This window comes from Bidens hawaiensis, unplaced genomic scaffold (assembly GCF_021521415.1).
Source record: "Bidens hawaiensis isolate Kalapana, Puna unplaced genomic scaffold, B.hawaiensis_p1.1 tig00041316_1, whole genome shotgun sequence".
Classification (NCBI taxonomy): Eukaryota; Viridiplantae; Streptophyta; class Magnoliopsida; order Asterales; family Asteraceae; genus Bidens; species Bidens hawaiensis.
In genome coordinates this window covers 113938-127239 of record NW_027497322.1, presented here as the reverse complement: position 1 = coordinate 127239, position 13302 = coordinate 113938, and the positions used below count along the sequence as shown (strand labels likewise).

Below are 13302 nucleotides of genomic sequence, written 5' to 3'. Positions count from 1 at the left end.
AAGGTCGTCAGGGAACACTTCGGGATAGTCGCACATTATAGGAACATCTTTCACTTCCTTTGCCTCCGCCAAAGCGTCGACAACATACGCTAGGTAGGCATCGCACCTTCGCTTTAACATTTTCTTGGCTTTTAGAATCGAAATGACGTTCAGCCCGAACCTTCCTTATCAACATTAACCGTCACTGTACCACCATCCAAGGACTTTAACCTTATCAATCTACTCTTACACACTATCTGAGCCTCAAACTCAGGCATCCAATCCATTCCCAAAACCACATCGAACCCTCCTAAGGTCATTACATAAAGAGTAACAGGGAACTCACGTCCCTCTAATTCTATCTTACGGTCCTTAAACATTCTCATTATCCTAACAAAGGAATCACTAGCCGTTTCTACCATAACGTTTCAGGCACGTGACTACATGTAATTTTAGCTAACTTACAAAATGTTACATCTACGAAACTTCTATTAGCACCTGAATCGAATAACACAGAAGCAGAGATACCGTTTACGAGAAATGTTCCTGTCACAACATCAAGAATCTGTTTAGCATGCTCCTGTGTAATTATGTAAGCCCTAGTATTTGACCTGTTCTTCTCAGCATCTTTCTTTCCACTACTCCAGCTTCACCCTCAGTGCATTCTCAAGCCATATAACCCGTCGTCCTGCATTTGTAACAGGTGGGTTTTGCGTTGCAGTCATGAGCGTAATTCCCCACCTTCCCACACTTATAGCAGGCATTTGACCCAAATTTGCACTCTCCTCCATGAGGCTTCCCACACTTATGACACACATCAGTACCACACTTACATTCACCACCATGAATTTTCCCACAAGTCTTACATGATTTCCTTTCCCACACCTTTTGTTTCTTATCTTTGGGATTCCACATCTGAGCACCGGGCCGCTTAGTGTGAGAAACTGTGACATCCGTGGCAAAACCGAGTACACCTTAGTACTTACAAACTCGAATAAGCGTTTAACTGCTTATTGCGTAACGAACAAACGAATAACCAAACGGGTCTGGTTATGAACCGGATTTCCAGAGGGGCCATCTATAAGTGATATACGATCTATGCAAGCTAAAATATTAGTAATATGGCTTTAGTTTGATAGAAAACAAGTTAAACGAAAACATGCTCGTTTAACTACCCGCTATAGATTTAAACGCGAAAGATAGTTACAAACCAAGCATTGTATCATCCATTAAGACGAAAAAGACTTACCAAACACCTATTTGAAATGTTTTAAGCGATCCGTGAAAATATTTTCTATTTTTACAAACGTATAGTATGTTTTTATAATTTTACACAAAACTAGCCGAAAAACACTCGTTTTCGCGCCGTTTAACGCACCCGATAAGTTTTTCGCGCCAAAAACCGAACCCGAACTAAATTTGGACCGGGCTTTTCGTATTTGGGCTTGAGAATTCAGAAAATTGGGCCAAAATGGGCCCAAAATGAGCCCATGGAGCTCCGGCCGCAGCCGCCACCCCACCCCCCTTTGTTTTCCTTTCATATTTAAACTAGATCCAAGATATTTTTAGCCTCATTTTCTTGAAAAATCTGGACATAAGCTCTGTTCCAGCCAAAAACCTTCAAACCCTAAGGTAAGGGGCTTAAATAAGTAGCTTTTTTACTTGTTTAAACTTGTTTAATACCATAAAAACATGTCTTGGTCACAAAAAATCATTCCTAACCGTGTAAAAATCCTAAAAATGGTCCATAAACATGTTTTGATCATACACATGGTAAGGAACCTGTTTTGATAGTTTTTTTGGCCATAAACACGGATGAAAGGGTTGAAACGGCGTTTTTACGGTTCAAAAGTTCGTTTCTGTGCACTAGCCGAAACCCTAAGTTAAGGGCTGTTATGTTGATGAAAAATTGCTTGTTTTGTGATATAGGACCTGTACCTAGCCTACATAGGAGCACAAGAGCTTGAAAAGTTGATTAGAAAGGCGGAAACGAACCAAAACCGCTAAGGTAATGCCGAAACACTCGCTTACGGGCTGTTTAGGTTAAGGTTATGATGTGCATATTTTTAGGCCTTGAAATTTTTCAGGAACATCAGAGACCATGTCATTGAGTCCCTGTTCAAATTTGGTAATTTTTCGACCATCCGAGAATATTTGGCGAATTTATTACCGAATTGGGACGTTTATTTAGTAAAAATAGATAAAATACTTCAAAAATTATGAAATTTTTCTGGAAACTCAGATTTGATGTATTTTGCTCACATATGAATTTTGAGATCATTTGGAGAAGTCTAAAGGTGTTTTGTACATATGCGTTCGTGCGATTTTTTATAGCCGAATTTGGGCTGAAAAGAATATTGAACAAGCTTTTTACATTCTGGAATTGATATAGATTGTTTTGGGACATGATTTGAGTATTCAGGAATTTTTTTGGAATTTTTGGAAATTGTTTGGGGTAAACGGACGATTTTCAGGCGAAATATAGCTGATAAAATAAGTTTTTATAAATTAATAAATCAGTAAATAATTCCAGAAATATTTTTATAAAAATCTACATATTTTAATTGATAAGTGGCTAAAGTTTCATAATTTAATGATTAACGGTTAATTAATTATGCTAATTTAAAAATTAAACAAATTCAGTTTTTATAAAAACCGGCAAGTTCGCGACTAGCGAACCTGCGGGAATATCAAAACACCAAGAGTGATCAAAAATCATATTTTCGGATTAATTAAGTAAAAACGAACTTTTCTATGAGAAACCTGGACAATCCGGGTGGATTGTGCGCGTTTCTTCTCAAATCAGACTGAATAAACGGAAACGGGCCCCGTGGCTAATCCGGGACCCCAGTATGTGATCCTTCTTTATAACTTAATCATTTTATTAACCAATACATTTACCCAAGCTTATTTTCCCATAACTGTTTTCTGAACGCGTAAACAAACAACTTGGCCCAGCTGGGAAAACAGGAATCTGAGCCAAGTTCGGTTTTAAGTATTAGACATTGAACAACATCACAACCTAAGCCTATTGCCACTTTCTGGGCGTTCCAGCTATACCCAGATTAGTTATACAGCCCAGTTTAGTACTGAGATTATAATAATATTAAAATATTAATATTATTATAATATGGACTATAGGAACTAAGTGATAGCAAGGGAAACGAACCCCGTGCTGATCTCGCACTGAGTGCCTACAAAACCGTGAGTTTCATGACCCCTCTTTTCAAACTGTTTACAAATTTTTTGGGGTGAAAAGTATGTTCATATGCATTATCTATCTGAAAACGGTTCAGAATGGAAAATACCTGAACCTTCATATATGAAAAATTCCTACAAACATAATGATAAACTACGTGCTGAGGAAAGGTGATTATTATCGTGATTGATTTATTAAATGGAAACACTACGAATTCCAAAACATAATGAAATCATAGGTGACAACCTGTTTATACAAATACGCTATATAATGCTAAACACAACATGTTGAGGAAATAACGTGGTCTGTAATGACCATGGGGCTATTGTGGGCGGAAGGGGGGAGCCACAATAGTACTAAACTAAAGTTGAGTATGACCTATGAGCCAAGTTCTGCTGCAACTTACTAAACTAAAGTTGAGTATGGCCTATGAGCCAAGTTCTGCTAAACTAAAGTTGAGTATGGCCTATGAGCCAAGTTCTGCTGCAACTTACTAAACTAAAGTTGAGTATGGCCTATGAGCCAAGTTCTGCTGCAACTTACTAAACTAAAGTTGAGTATGGCCTATGAGCCAAGTTCTGCTGCAACTTATAAACTAAAGTTGAGTATGGCCTATGAGCCAAGTTCTGCTGCAACTTATTAAACGAACTAACTTGATTATAACATGAATGTTAAGAAAATAATGTGATTATGCGTATTGTGGGCGGATGGGGAGCCACAATATTTGGTGATACGTGATAAATACTATATGTGTATATGTGTCTATATACATGCTATGTGGTTAGCCGTAGGAAATACTATGTGTAGAATATACTAATTATTTGCGTGTACACTATATAATGTTTGAGTTTACGTGGAATCATTATGGGTGGAAGGGGGACCACAGTGGTTGATGTTAACGCAGAACCGTTGTGGGCGGAAGGGGGGCCACAGTGGTTGAGTTTATGTGGAACCGTTGTGGGAGGAAGGGGGTCCACAGTGGTTGGTTAAACACGGAAATTGGAAACAGATAGTACGAACAAACAATCACGATTTTACCGAAATTTCGAATTTATATTATAAACTTACATATGTGCATATGCACACACAAGGATATGGCTGTACATATTTATACAAACGTAAATACATATTTTTACATACGCTCGTACATACAAACTATGACTGTGTGGTACGCAGAACTGATTTCGTTAAACTTATGAAACTCACCAACTATTCGTAGTTGACCTGTTTTAACATGCTTTTCAGGTAATCAGATATGAGAAGTAATTTCCTGTGTGTTACGTGTCTAACTGATGATTGATGTCGTGGTCATTTGAGTTCGAAGTAAAGTAATTGAAGAACCGGTTTGATTGTATCACCTAGTTTGTAAAAGATGTTAGAACGATGTAATATATTGTAAATTAATTAGTAATGTTTCTTTATGAACAATGTATTTGATACCAGTTGTATCTGTTGCATTTCCGTTTTACGCTTCCGCAATTCGCTTAACGGGGTGTGACAGCAACCCATTTCTTTTCTTTCTTCTCCTCTACTACCACCTCATTTACCGCCAAGTCATCATAAACCATTTCCGCAAGTTTGACCGCGGAATCAAAATTAGCAGGTTTATTCGCCTTGGCCAGTGTGCGGACATTCTGTTGAAGTCCCCTGACATAACACTTGATTCTCTTAGCCTCCGTATTCACCATCTTGGGCACCAGTCTTGACATACGGTTAAACTCAGTGGTGTACTCGCGGTGTGTCATCTTCCCCGCCTTCAAGTTCAGAAACCTCATCTCAGCCCTTTCAACCTCAGCATCAGCACAAAACTTCCTCATCACCATCTCTCTTAGATCATCCCACCTCATGGCCCAGCAGCAGTCTTTCTCTGTTCAACGGTTTCCCACCAGAACATTGCTTCATCACCAAATGATTGAGTAGCGAAGCGCATAGCCTGGTCGGGACGGAACTCGTTGATGTAACCTTATCCATTGCGGTTATCCACTAAAAGGTAGCGATTGTGTCACCAGTACCAGTTAGCTTAGGTGGGTCACAACCTTTGAAGGTTCTGTAGTTGCAGCCACCTAGGCCTATCTTTCCCTCATTCATCTTCACAGAACGATCCTCGCTTGATGCCTCATTCTCAGTCTCAGTATCCTTCTTACTACTCTCCCCAGTCTTCTCAACAGTCTTAGTACGGCTTTCATAAGATTTGTCGGATTGGAGATTCTTCACCGCAACAGCAACGGCTTGAGTAATCGCAGCTTGAATAGCAGGATCTAGCTAATACTCTTCTTCTCTCACAGTCATGCTTCTTTCTACACTGGGCTTAGTAGTCGATTCTTTGGAGGGTACTCGGTTAACACGTGGCCTAACACGTCGACCCTTGTGTCCTCCTTGTCTAACAGTCTTAGTACCAGCCATTTGAATTCTAAAGGAAAAACATAAACATTGTCATGTGAGGAACTATTCAGTACAAGGATAGTAAGGCTGCAGGTAATAACAGTGGCCAGCTGGTATTAGCTGCTCACGTTACTCTTTGTGTCCTACACACTTCCTTTCGTGAGTCTACTTGTGCTCGGTTCTACTTAGAGCAGTTAGAGTATCAAACATTCAAATATAAACAAGCAATTCTATCACTAATAATTCATATAACTTTCCTTACTTATCCCTACGTTATACGTAAGGAAATTCATGTATTAAGCTTGCATGAGTGACACATGGCATTCTCTGACTAGCACCTTCTTTCTTTTCTTCTTTACGTCCCATTCTCTGTTCGAGTCTAAGCATGTAGGATGCTTATTCTCTCGAACTTATGCTCTGATACCAACCTGTAAGGCCCCCGACCCCGGGTGCCCTACTTTCATGCTAGTTGCATTTACTCATTCACATAATTCGGAAATCAGAGTTAATTAAAACATTTCACAGAAATAAAAGTCAATCATTCATACATAACATAAATACTTTGTCTTAAACAGAATTAACATGAGTCTTAAACATAAAACATAAATGACACGAGAATATTCTTCATAGCGATGTCAGTCTTCCTCTTACTGCCACATGTCCTCGTCAAGCAACTTGTCTCATTCTACTTGCCTATGTGTATACTAAAGGTCAGCTACGTTGAGTGAGTTCTAATTATTTAGCATACATTACATTCACTTACTAATACGCGTCCGAAGATACGTATTAATACTTACCTGTTCATCTATCATTCAAACATACATACATACATACATACATACCTCTTACTGACTACATACCTCGGATATTATGAGGGTCCGGTCCCTACATACCTTGGATATTATAAGGGTCCAGTCCCTACATACCCCCTTCATACCTTGGATATTATAAGGGTCCAGTCCCTACATACCTCAGTTATTATTAGGACTCGGTGCCCTCTAACATACCATACAACTCTACCTTCGTTACATTTCCTTTTTTACTTCCTTCAATCATAACTAATATAACAACTACGTGCATACTAGTTAATCAATCCATACAATTCACATTCATACGCAAACATCTAGCAAACACTTACCATTTAAGGTAAGTGTATTAATCTAACACATCGTAGTATGCACACAGCCCCAAAAACATAACACATAAAGAGGGGCTAGAACTCACCTGGATCCTATTACATTCAGAGTTAATAGTAATCCCCCTCCTGAGTTGTGCACGGCTAACTGTTTAGCATATATATATATATATATATTATATATATATATATATTCATTAATTAACCGTTTACTAACTAACATAATTATTTAAATTTGTATTTTTTAAATCTAGCGTACTTGATAAGCTAGGCTCGTTTGTTTGGGCTAATGAATCAAACGGGATTATTTTGTTTAACGACGGTCTTTATTTCACATTCACATTCTCCAATTATTATATATATATATATATATATATATACATACATACATATATATATATACATATATATAGGGTGGAGTTATAATAAGAAGTGGAGTGTGTCTAGAAAGTGTAAGAAGTAATCTGGTGTGTTAGATTTGATGATCTGATGGTCTAGATGGAAAGGGTGTTTTTAGGCGGTGTGTTTTTTTTAATTCTTGTTTTATAAGACTCTAAGGGCATATTCGTCCAGTGTGTTATATTATATATGGAAACAAAATTAAATTACAACACCAAAAACACATCGTAATCTATAATACATTGTGTTTTAAAAAACAAAACCAAATATTAATCCATATTTAGAACACAACATCAAGAACACCAAGAACAAAAACACACTTAACAATAATATTATAGTGTGCGTTAAATCATACATTAATCAATATTTAAAAACAACACCAAATTTTAATCCAAATTTAAAACACAACACCAAACACAAAAACACACTATCTTATACATTATAAACTATACCTCGGTGTGCTTTTGATCCAAGAACAATGAACACAATTATATTAAAACACAACTATTCAAAATCTAAAACACACTTTATTTATATAAAAAAACAACAGCACGACCAGCAATCCACACAAAAAAAAAGGTTAAAGATGACAATTATTTAAATGTTTGTTATTGAATAAACCCCGTGATCTTTTGTTTTCTTTTACATTAACATTAGAAATTTAAATAAAAAATTATTAAATTAAAGTTTCACATATATCAAGGGTAAATCATTAACTCATATTTTTATTTAACATCCTACCATAACTGATGGACTCGCTAGAAAAAAATCCAGTCACTCCAAGTTACATCTTGTCGTTTATTCTTACGTTATTTCTATTCCGGTCTCTACTCAGCTGCAGGGGTAGCAAAAATCATATAATTCAGACCAGAACCAGAGGGGCCGCTACCCTCCACGTCCCTATTAAGCTCCACCCATGACGGTGGTGGCGAATTTGGAAACCAAATCTCTTCTCCATCGTTCATCTGAACCCGAAATCATTAGCGTTGCCCGTCGAATAACATGTCGCTGCCATTGTGTCAGAGGCGGAAACCCTTGTTGTGAACGCTGATATTATTCTGTCGCCGACCTCGACGTCGTTAGAACTGAACGAATCGGAAACTGTCACAGAATTCTAGAGTTTGCAAGGCAGACCTCTTGATTTCATGGCTGGATTACCAGATGATGTGATACGATAGAAACAAAAAATCAGAGTGGAGAGTGTTTACACCAAATCAAGCATACTGTTTATTCAGTTAATCCCGTTATTTGTACATACCCTAACAGACTAATTGAACTATTACAATCAAATCCCAAACTATCTAACTATTACATTCTAAGTCCCTGTATTATAACTCTTATAACTATTGTAACAATACCCCCCCCCCCCTGTTAACCTGAAACTTAACCTCAAGATTCAAAGTGCGGAAACTTTAATTGCAGAAGTTCCAAATCCTCCCAGGTAGCTTCAGTGATCGGCAATCCCTGCCAATGAACCAGAACCTGCACACCCGCTCGTGTACCCTTTCGTAAAAGTTTCCGATCTAATAGAGCACGAGGTTGAACAGTAAAGTCTGCAGCATGGGGCAATGGAGTAACAGTTGAAACAGGACCTGGAGTAGCTTTAAGAAGAGATACATGGAAGACAGGATGGATCTGAGAAGAAGCAGGTAAGTCCAATTTATATGCAACTGAGCCAATTTTGTCCATAATTAAAAATGGACCATAGTATTTTGGACTTATTTTCTGATGATGGTGTTTCTTTAGAGTGGTCTGCACATATGCCTGTAGTTTAACATACACCCAATTGCCTACTTCAAAATGTCTCTCAGAACGATGCTTGTCTGCTTGTTGTTTCATCCAATTCTTGGCTTTAGCCAAATTAGTCTTCAAAGATACTAACTTGATTTCCCTTTCCTGGAACCATGAATCCAAAGATTCTATCTGAGTTTCATTTGGAATGTAAGGTAAATGCAGGGGTGGATGAATGCCATATAAGGCCTCAAATGGACTCATGCCAATTGCAGAATGTGTGGTGGTATTATACCACCACTCTGCTAAAGTGATCCATTTAGACCAAGATTTTGGATCATCCATCACCATACACCTCAAATAGGTTTCGAGGCACCTATTGAGGACTTCTGTTTAACTATCAGTTTATGGATGGTAGGCAGAAGAAAAGGTCAGCTGAACTCCCTACAATTTCATAAAATTTTTCAAGAATAGGCTCAAAAAAATAGGATCTCTATCTGAGACAATGGTAGTAGGACACCCATGTAGCTTGAATACATTATCAAACACTAGCTGAGCAATTTGAGCAGCAGTATAAAGATGAGTGAGAGGCAAAAAATGTCCATATTTGGTGAATCTATCAACAATCACCAAGATGGTATCTTTACCATTTGACTTGGGTAACCCGGTAATGAAATCTATGGATATATCACTGAAAATTGATTTAGGGGTAGGTAAAGGCTGTAATAGTCCAGGGGAAGCCACTCTCTCATATTTAGCCCTATGACAAGTGTGACAATTCTTGACCCATTGCTTCACATCAATATCACATTTCTTCCAACAGAAAAATTGTTTAACTTTTTGTAAGGTAGGATAATAACCTGAGTGCCCCCACCCCCCCCCCCCCCCCATGAGAAGAATGATGTAACTACAAAATGTCATTTTTAAGACGATAATAATCACCAATGACCACTTTACCCTTTCTTTTAAGCACTTGTCCATCCCATGTCCAATTTTTAATAATAGAAGTATGCTGCAACTTATTTAGGATAGACTGGAGTTTGGGATCAGATGTCCAACTTTCCTTAATTCTTGGCCATAAATCTGACTGAATAGAACTGAGACCCATTTCAAAAAGAGTGCTAACCTTTTGATCTAATAAGTATTTCAAACTTCTTTGATCAGTTATGATGATAAAATGCTTGACAATCAAATAATGGTGCCAATGTTTGACTGCCATTAAGATGCCAAGAGCTCTTTCTCATAAACTGACATGGCTTGTTGCTTAACTGATATGCCTTTACTAATAAAGGTTAAGGGGTGATTTTCTTGCATAAGGACAGCTCCAAGTCCTTTTGCGGATGCATCAGTCTCAATGATGAAGACCTTAGAGAAATCAGGAAGAGCCAACACTGTAGCAGTAGTTAAGGCCACTTTTAGTTGCTCAAATGCCAATTGAGCTTCTTTAGTCCAGTAGAAGGCATCTTTCTTTAAGAGATTGGTAAGTGGCCTGGCTATACTACCAAAAGATTTAATAAATCTTCTATAATAGCCTGCTAAGCCTAAAAAATCCCTGAGTTGCTTGACATTGGTGGTTGGGGCCATTAAACAATAGCCTCAATTTTACTAGGATCAGTGCTCACTCCTTGCTCAGTTACAAGATGTCCCAGATATTCCATCTTAGAACCAGAAAAACTGCATTTAGATTGCTTAGCTAACAGGGAGTTATCTTGAAATAATTTCAATACTTCTTCCAAGTCTACTAAGTGTTGTGCCATGGATGCACTATAGACCAAAATATCGTCAAAGAATACTAATACACACTTTCTCAACAGGGGCTTAAAAGTAGCATTCATAAGGGCTTGGAAGGTTGCTGGAGCATAAGGCCAAATGATAGAACCAGAAATTCAAAATGGCCTTGGTGAGTTTTAAATGTTGTTTTGTGGATGTCAGGTTCATGCATCCTGACTTGATGATAACCGGACCTTAAATCCAACATAGAAAAAACTGTAGCTCCGGCCAACTCATCCAACAATTCATCTATTAAAGGTATAGGAAAATTATTCTTAACTATGGCTTCATTAAGCTTCCTGTAGTCCACACACATCCTCCAACTTCCATCCTTCTTCTTAACTAGCACCACAGGAGATGCAAAAGGGCTAGTGCTTTCTCTTGCAATGCCCATGTCTAATAATTCTTGTGTCATCTTCTCAATGATATCCTTCTGAACAGCAGGATATCTGTATGGCTTTTGGGCAATGACACCGATTCCTTCTTTCAATATAATTTGATAGTCACAACTTTTTTTTGGTGTTAATGAAGTAGGTAAAGCAAATACCTGATCATACTTTTCCAGCAATGTATTGATCTGTGAAACATCAGATTTCCCCTATACCAAGGGTACATGGGAAAATTCATCTGGTGGCATCAATTGCAAGCTAAACAATAGTGCCTGAGCCATCTGTCCTTTATTGAGTAACAGTGATTGTAACTTTTCAATAGAACACAAACTAAAGGTTTGTTCCTTAGACCCTTTTAACTCACAAACTATGTTGCTAACCTTGAACTTCATAGTTAAATCCTTAAAATTCCATGTAATGTCATCAAGACTTTGTAACCATTGTATGCCTAACACCATATCATAATTGGTGAGAGGTATAAGCAGAACATTAGTCTTAAACCATTTACCCTGCATCATCCATTGGACATTCTCACATACCTTTGTACAAGACATTACATTACCATCAGCTATGGTAATTTTCATAGAAGGCATTTCCTTAGTAGGGCATCTCATCTTATAAGCTATCTTTTCATCTAGGAAATTATGGGTAGAACCCGAATCTATCAAGATATGGAGTGGTTTTGTACATGTTGAACCGGTAACTTTCATTGTGGAATACAAAGACACTCCCATGATAGCATTAAGAGAGATCTGAGGGTCTAAGAATTCTTGAAGAACAGGTTCACCAGATTCCTCTTCTACTTCCCAAACTTCAATAGAAAACAGCTGCTTATTTTTACACTGATGAGTTGCAGAGTACTTCTCTGTACACCCAAAGCATTCTCCTCTAGCCCTTTTGTCTGCAATTTCTTTAGTTGATAGGGTTCTGGTGGTTCTTGGTTTGTATGGTGGTGCAGGTAATAAGGGTAGATTAGCAGATGAAATAGGAACATGATTGTAAACAGATTTAGGGTAGGAATCAACAGGTTTATAGGATGGTTTGTAACTAGTTTTGTAAGAGGAATTAGGTAAAAGTTTTAGGTTATCTGTCTGTTGCCTAGCTAACATGTAAGCCTCAGGCAAGGTTCTTGGTCTTAACAATTTCAGTGGGTTACCAATCTCCGGTTTAAGAGCATTAAGAAATAGACTTACAGCATATTCATCACACAAGGTGACTCTGGTCAATGCTAGATCAAATTGTTAGCATAATGTTTGTAAGGCATCATTTGTCAAATCTTATTGTCTTAGAGATGCTAAAGCTGTCATAGCATTCTGATCCATTACCATAGCAAATCGAGTAGAAATATTAGCCTTATACTCGACCCAAGTCATGCCATCAATAGATTCTCCTCTAGGTTGTATGAAAGATTGGTGCCATAGTAAGGCCATATCTTCAAGATGAATGACAGCCATTCTAACCTTAGCATTTTCAAGAGTATTATCAATTAAAAAGAAATGCTCTACCCTACACAACCACCCTTCCACATTGATTCCATTGAACTTTGGAAATTCAATCTTGGTTAGCCGATTAATACCCCCAAATCCATGGAACTGATTATTATTGCCTTGATTATACTACTGATGTTGTCCGTCATTGTTATTAGTTTGATTAGCCTTTAATTCTTGCAAGGTTGCAAGAACTTCCGCCATTTGAGCAGCCATTTGAGCTGACTGCTGATTTAGTTGATTCTTGACAGAATCAATTTCTAGGTTAAGAGTTGACAACTGATTTATGTTCATTCCAGCGGTTGCTTCCAATCGTTGCAAGGCCGCATCATGGTCACCAATACGCTGCTCTACCGATTGGTTCCGAGTTTGAGTAGCCATTGATAACGTCAGATCAGAATTGAAAAAGATTTTGTGTGATTTGAAGTAACTGACCGAACAATTGGTCAATTGGATTGAATTGAAAAGAATTTAAGAACAGATTGATCGACAACGATCAATACAAGCTGCAATTGAAAAGAATCTGAATGAATTAGCGTTCACGAATTAAGGAAAATTGAGTGTATTATGGTTCACGAACAAGAGCTGATATGTTGTAAAACACACGTATTTTCCGCACCTTTTATCTACGTATTGTATTACATTTTATGTATTTTAACTTGTTTTAGATAGGTTTAACATTTTTATTTATCTTATAGGCAAAGGGTGGAAAGGAAGAAAAACCGAGCTTTTCGGAGAGCTTAAGGGTCTTTTACGCTTACAATTCAAGACTCAAATCCCGGCCCGTTTGCATCATGGAAAAGCCCAAGCCTCTTGTCAATATTATAATAA

The 13302-nt window shown here is 37.7% G+C and overlaps 1 protein-coding gene across 1 annotated transcript; it reads right to left on the bottom strand.

Moving 5' to 3' along the window:
* Positions 1–10043: 10043 nt before the first annotated feature.
* LOC143592869 (uncharacterized) lies at positions 10044–12852 on the bottom strand. The gene is made up of 4 exons (XM_077072671.1): positions 12605–12852; positions 11365–12202; positions 10790–11193; positions 10044–10323 (listed from the first exon to the last, which is right to left on the bottom strand). Exons 1-4 carry the CDS (start codon positions 12850–12852, stop codon positions 10044–10046), a joined length of 1770 nt encoding a protein of 589 aa, XP_076928786.1.
* Positions 12853–13302: the final 450 nt, after the last annotated feature.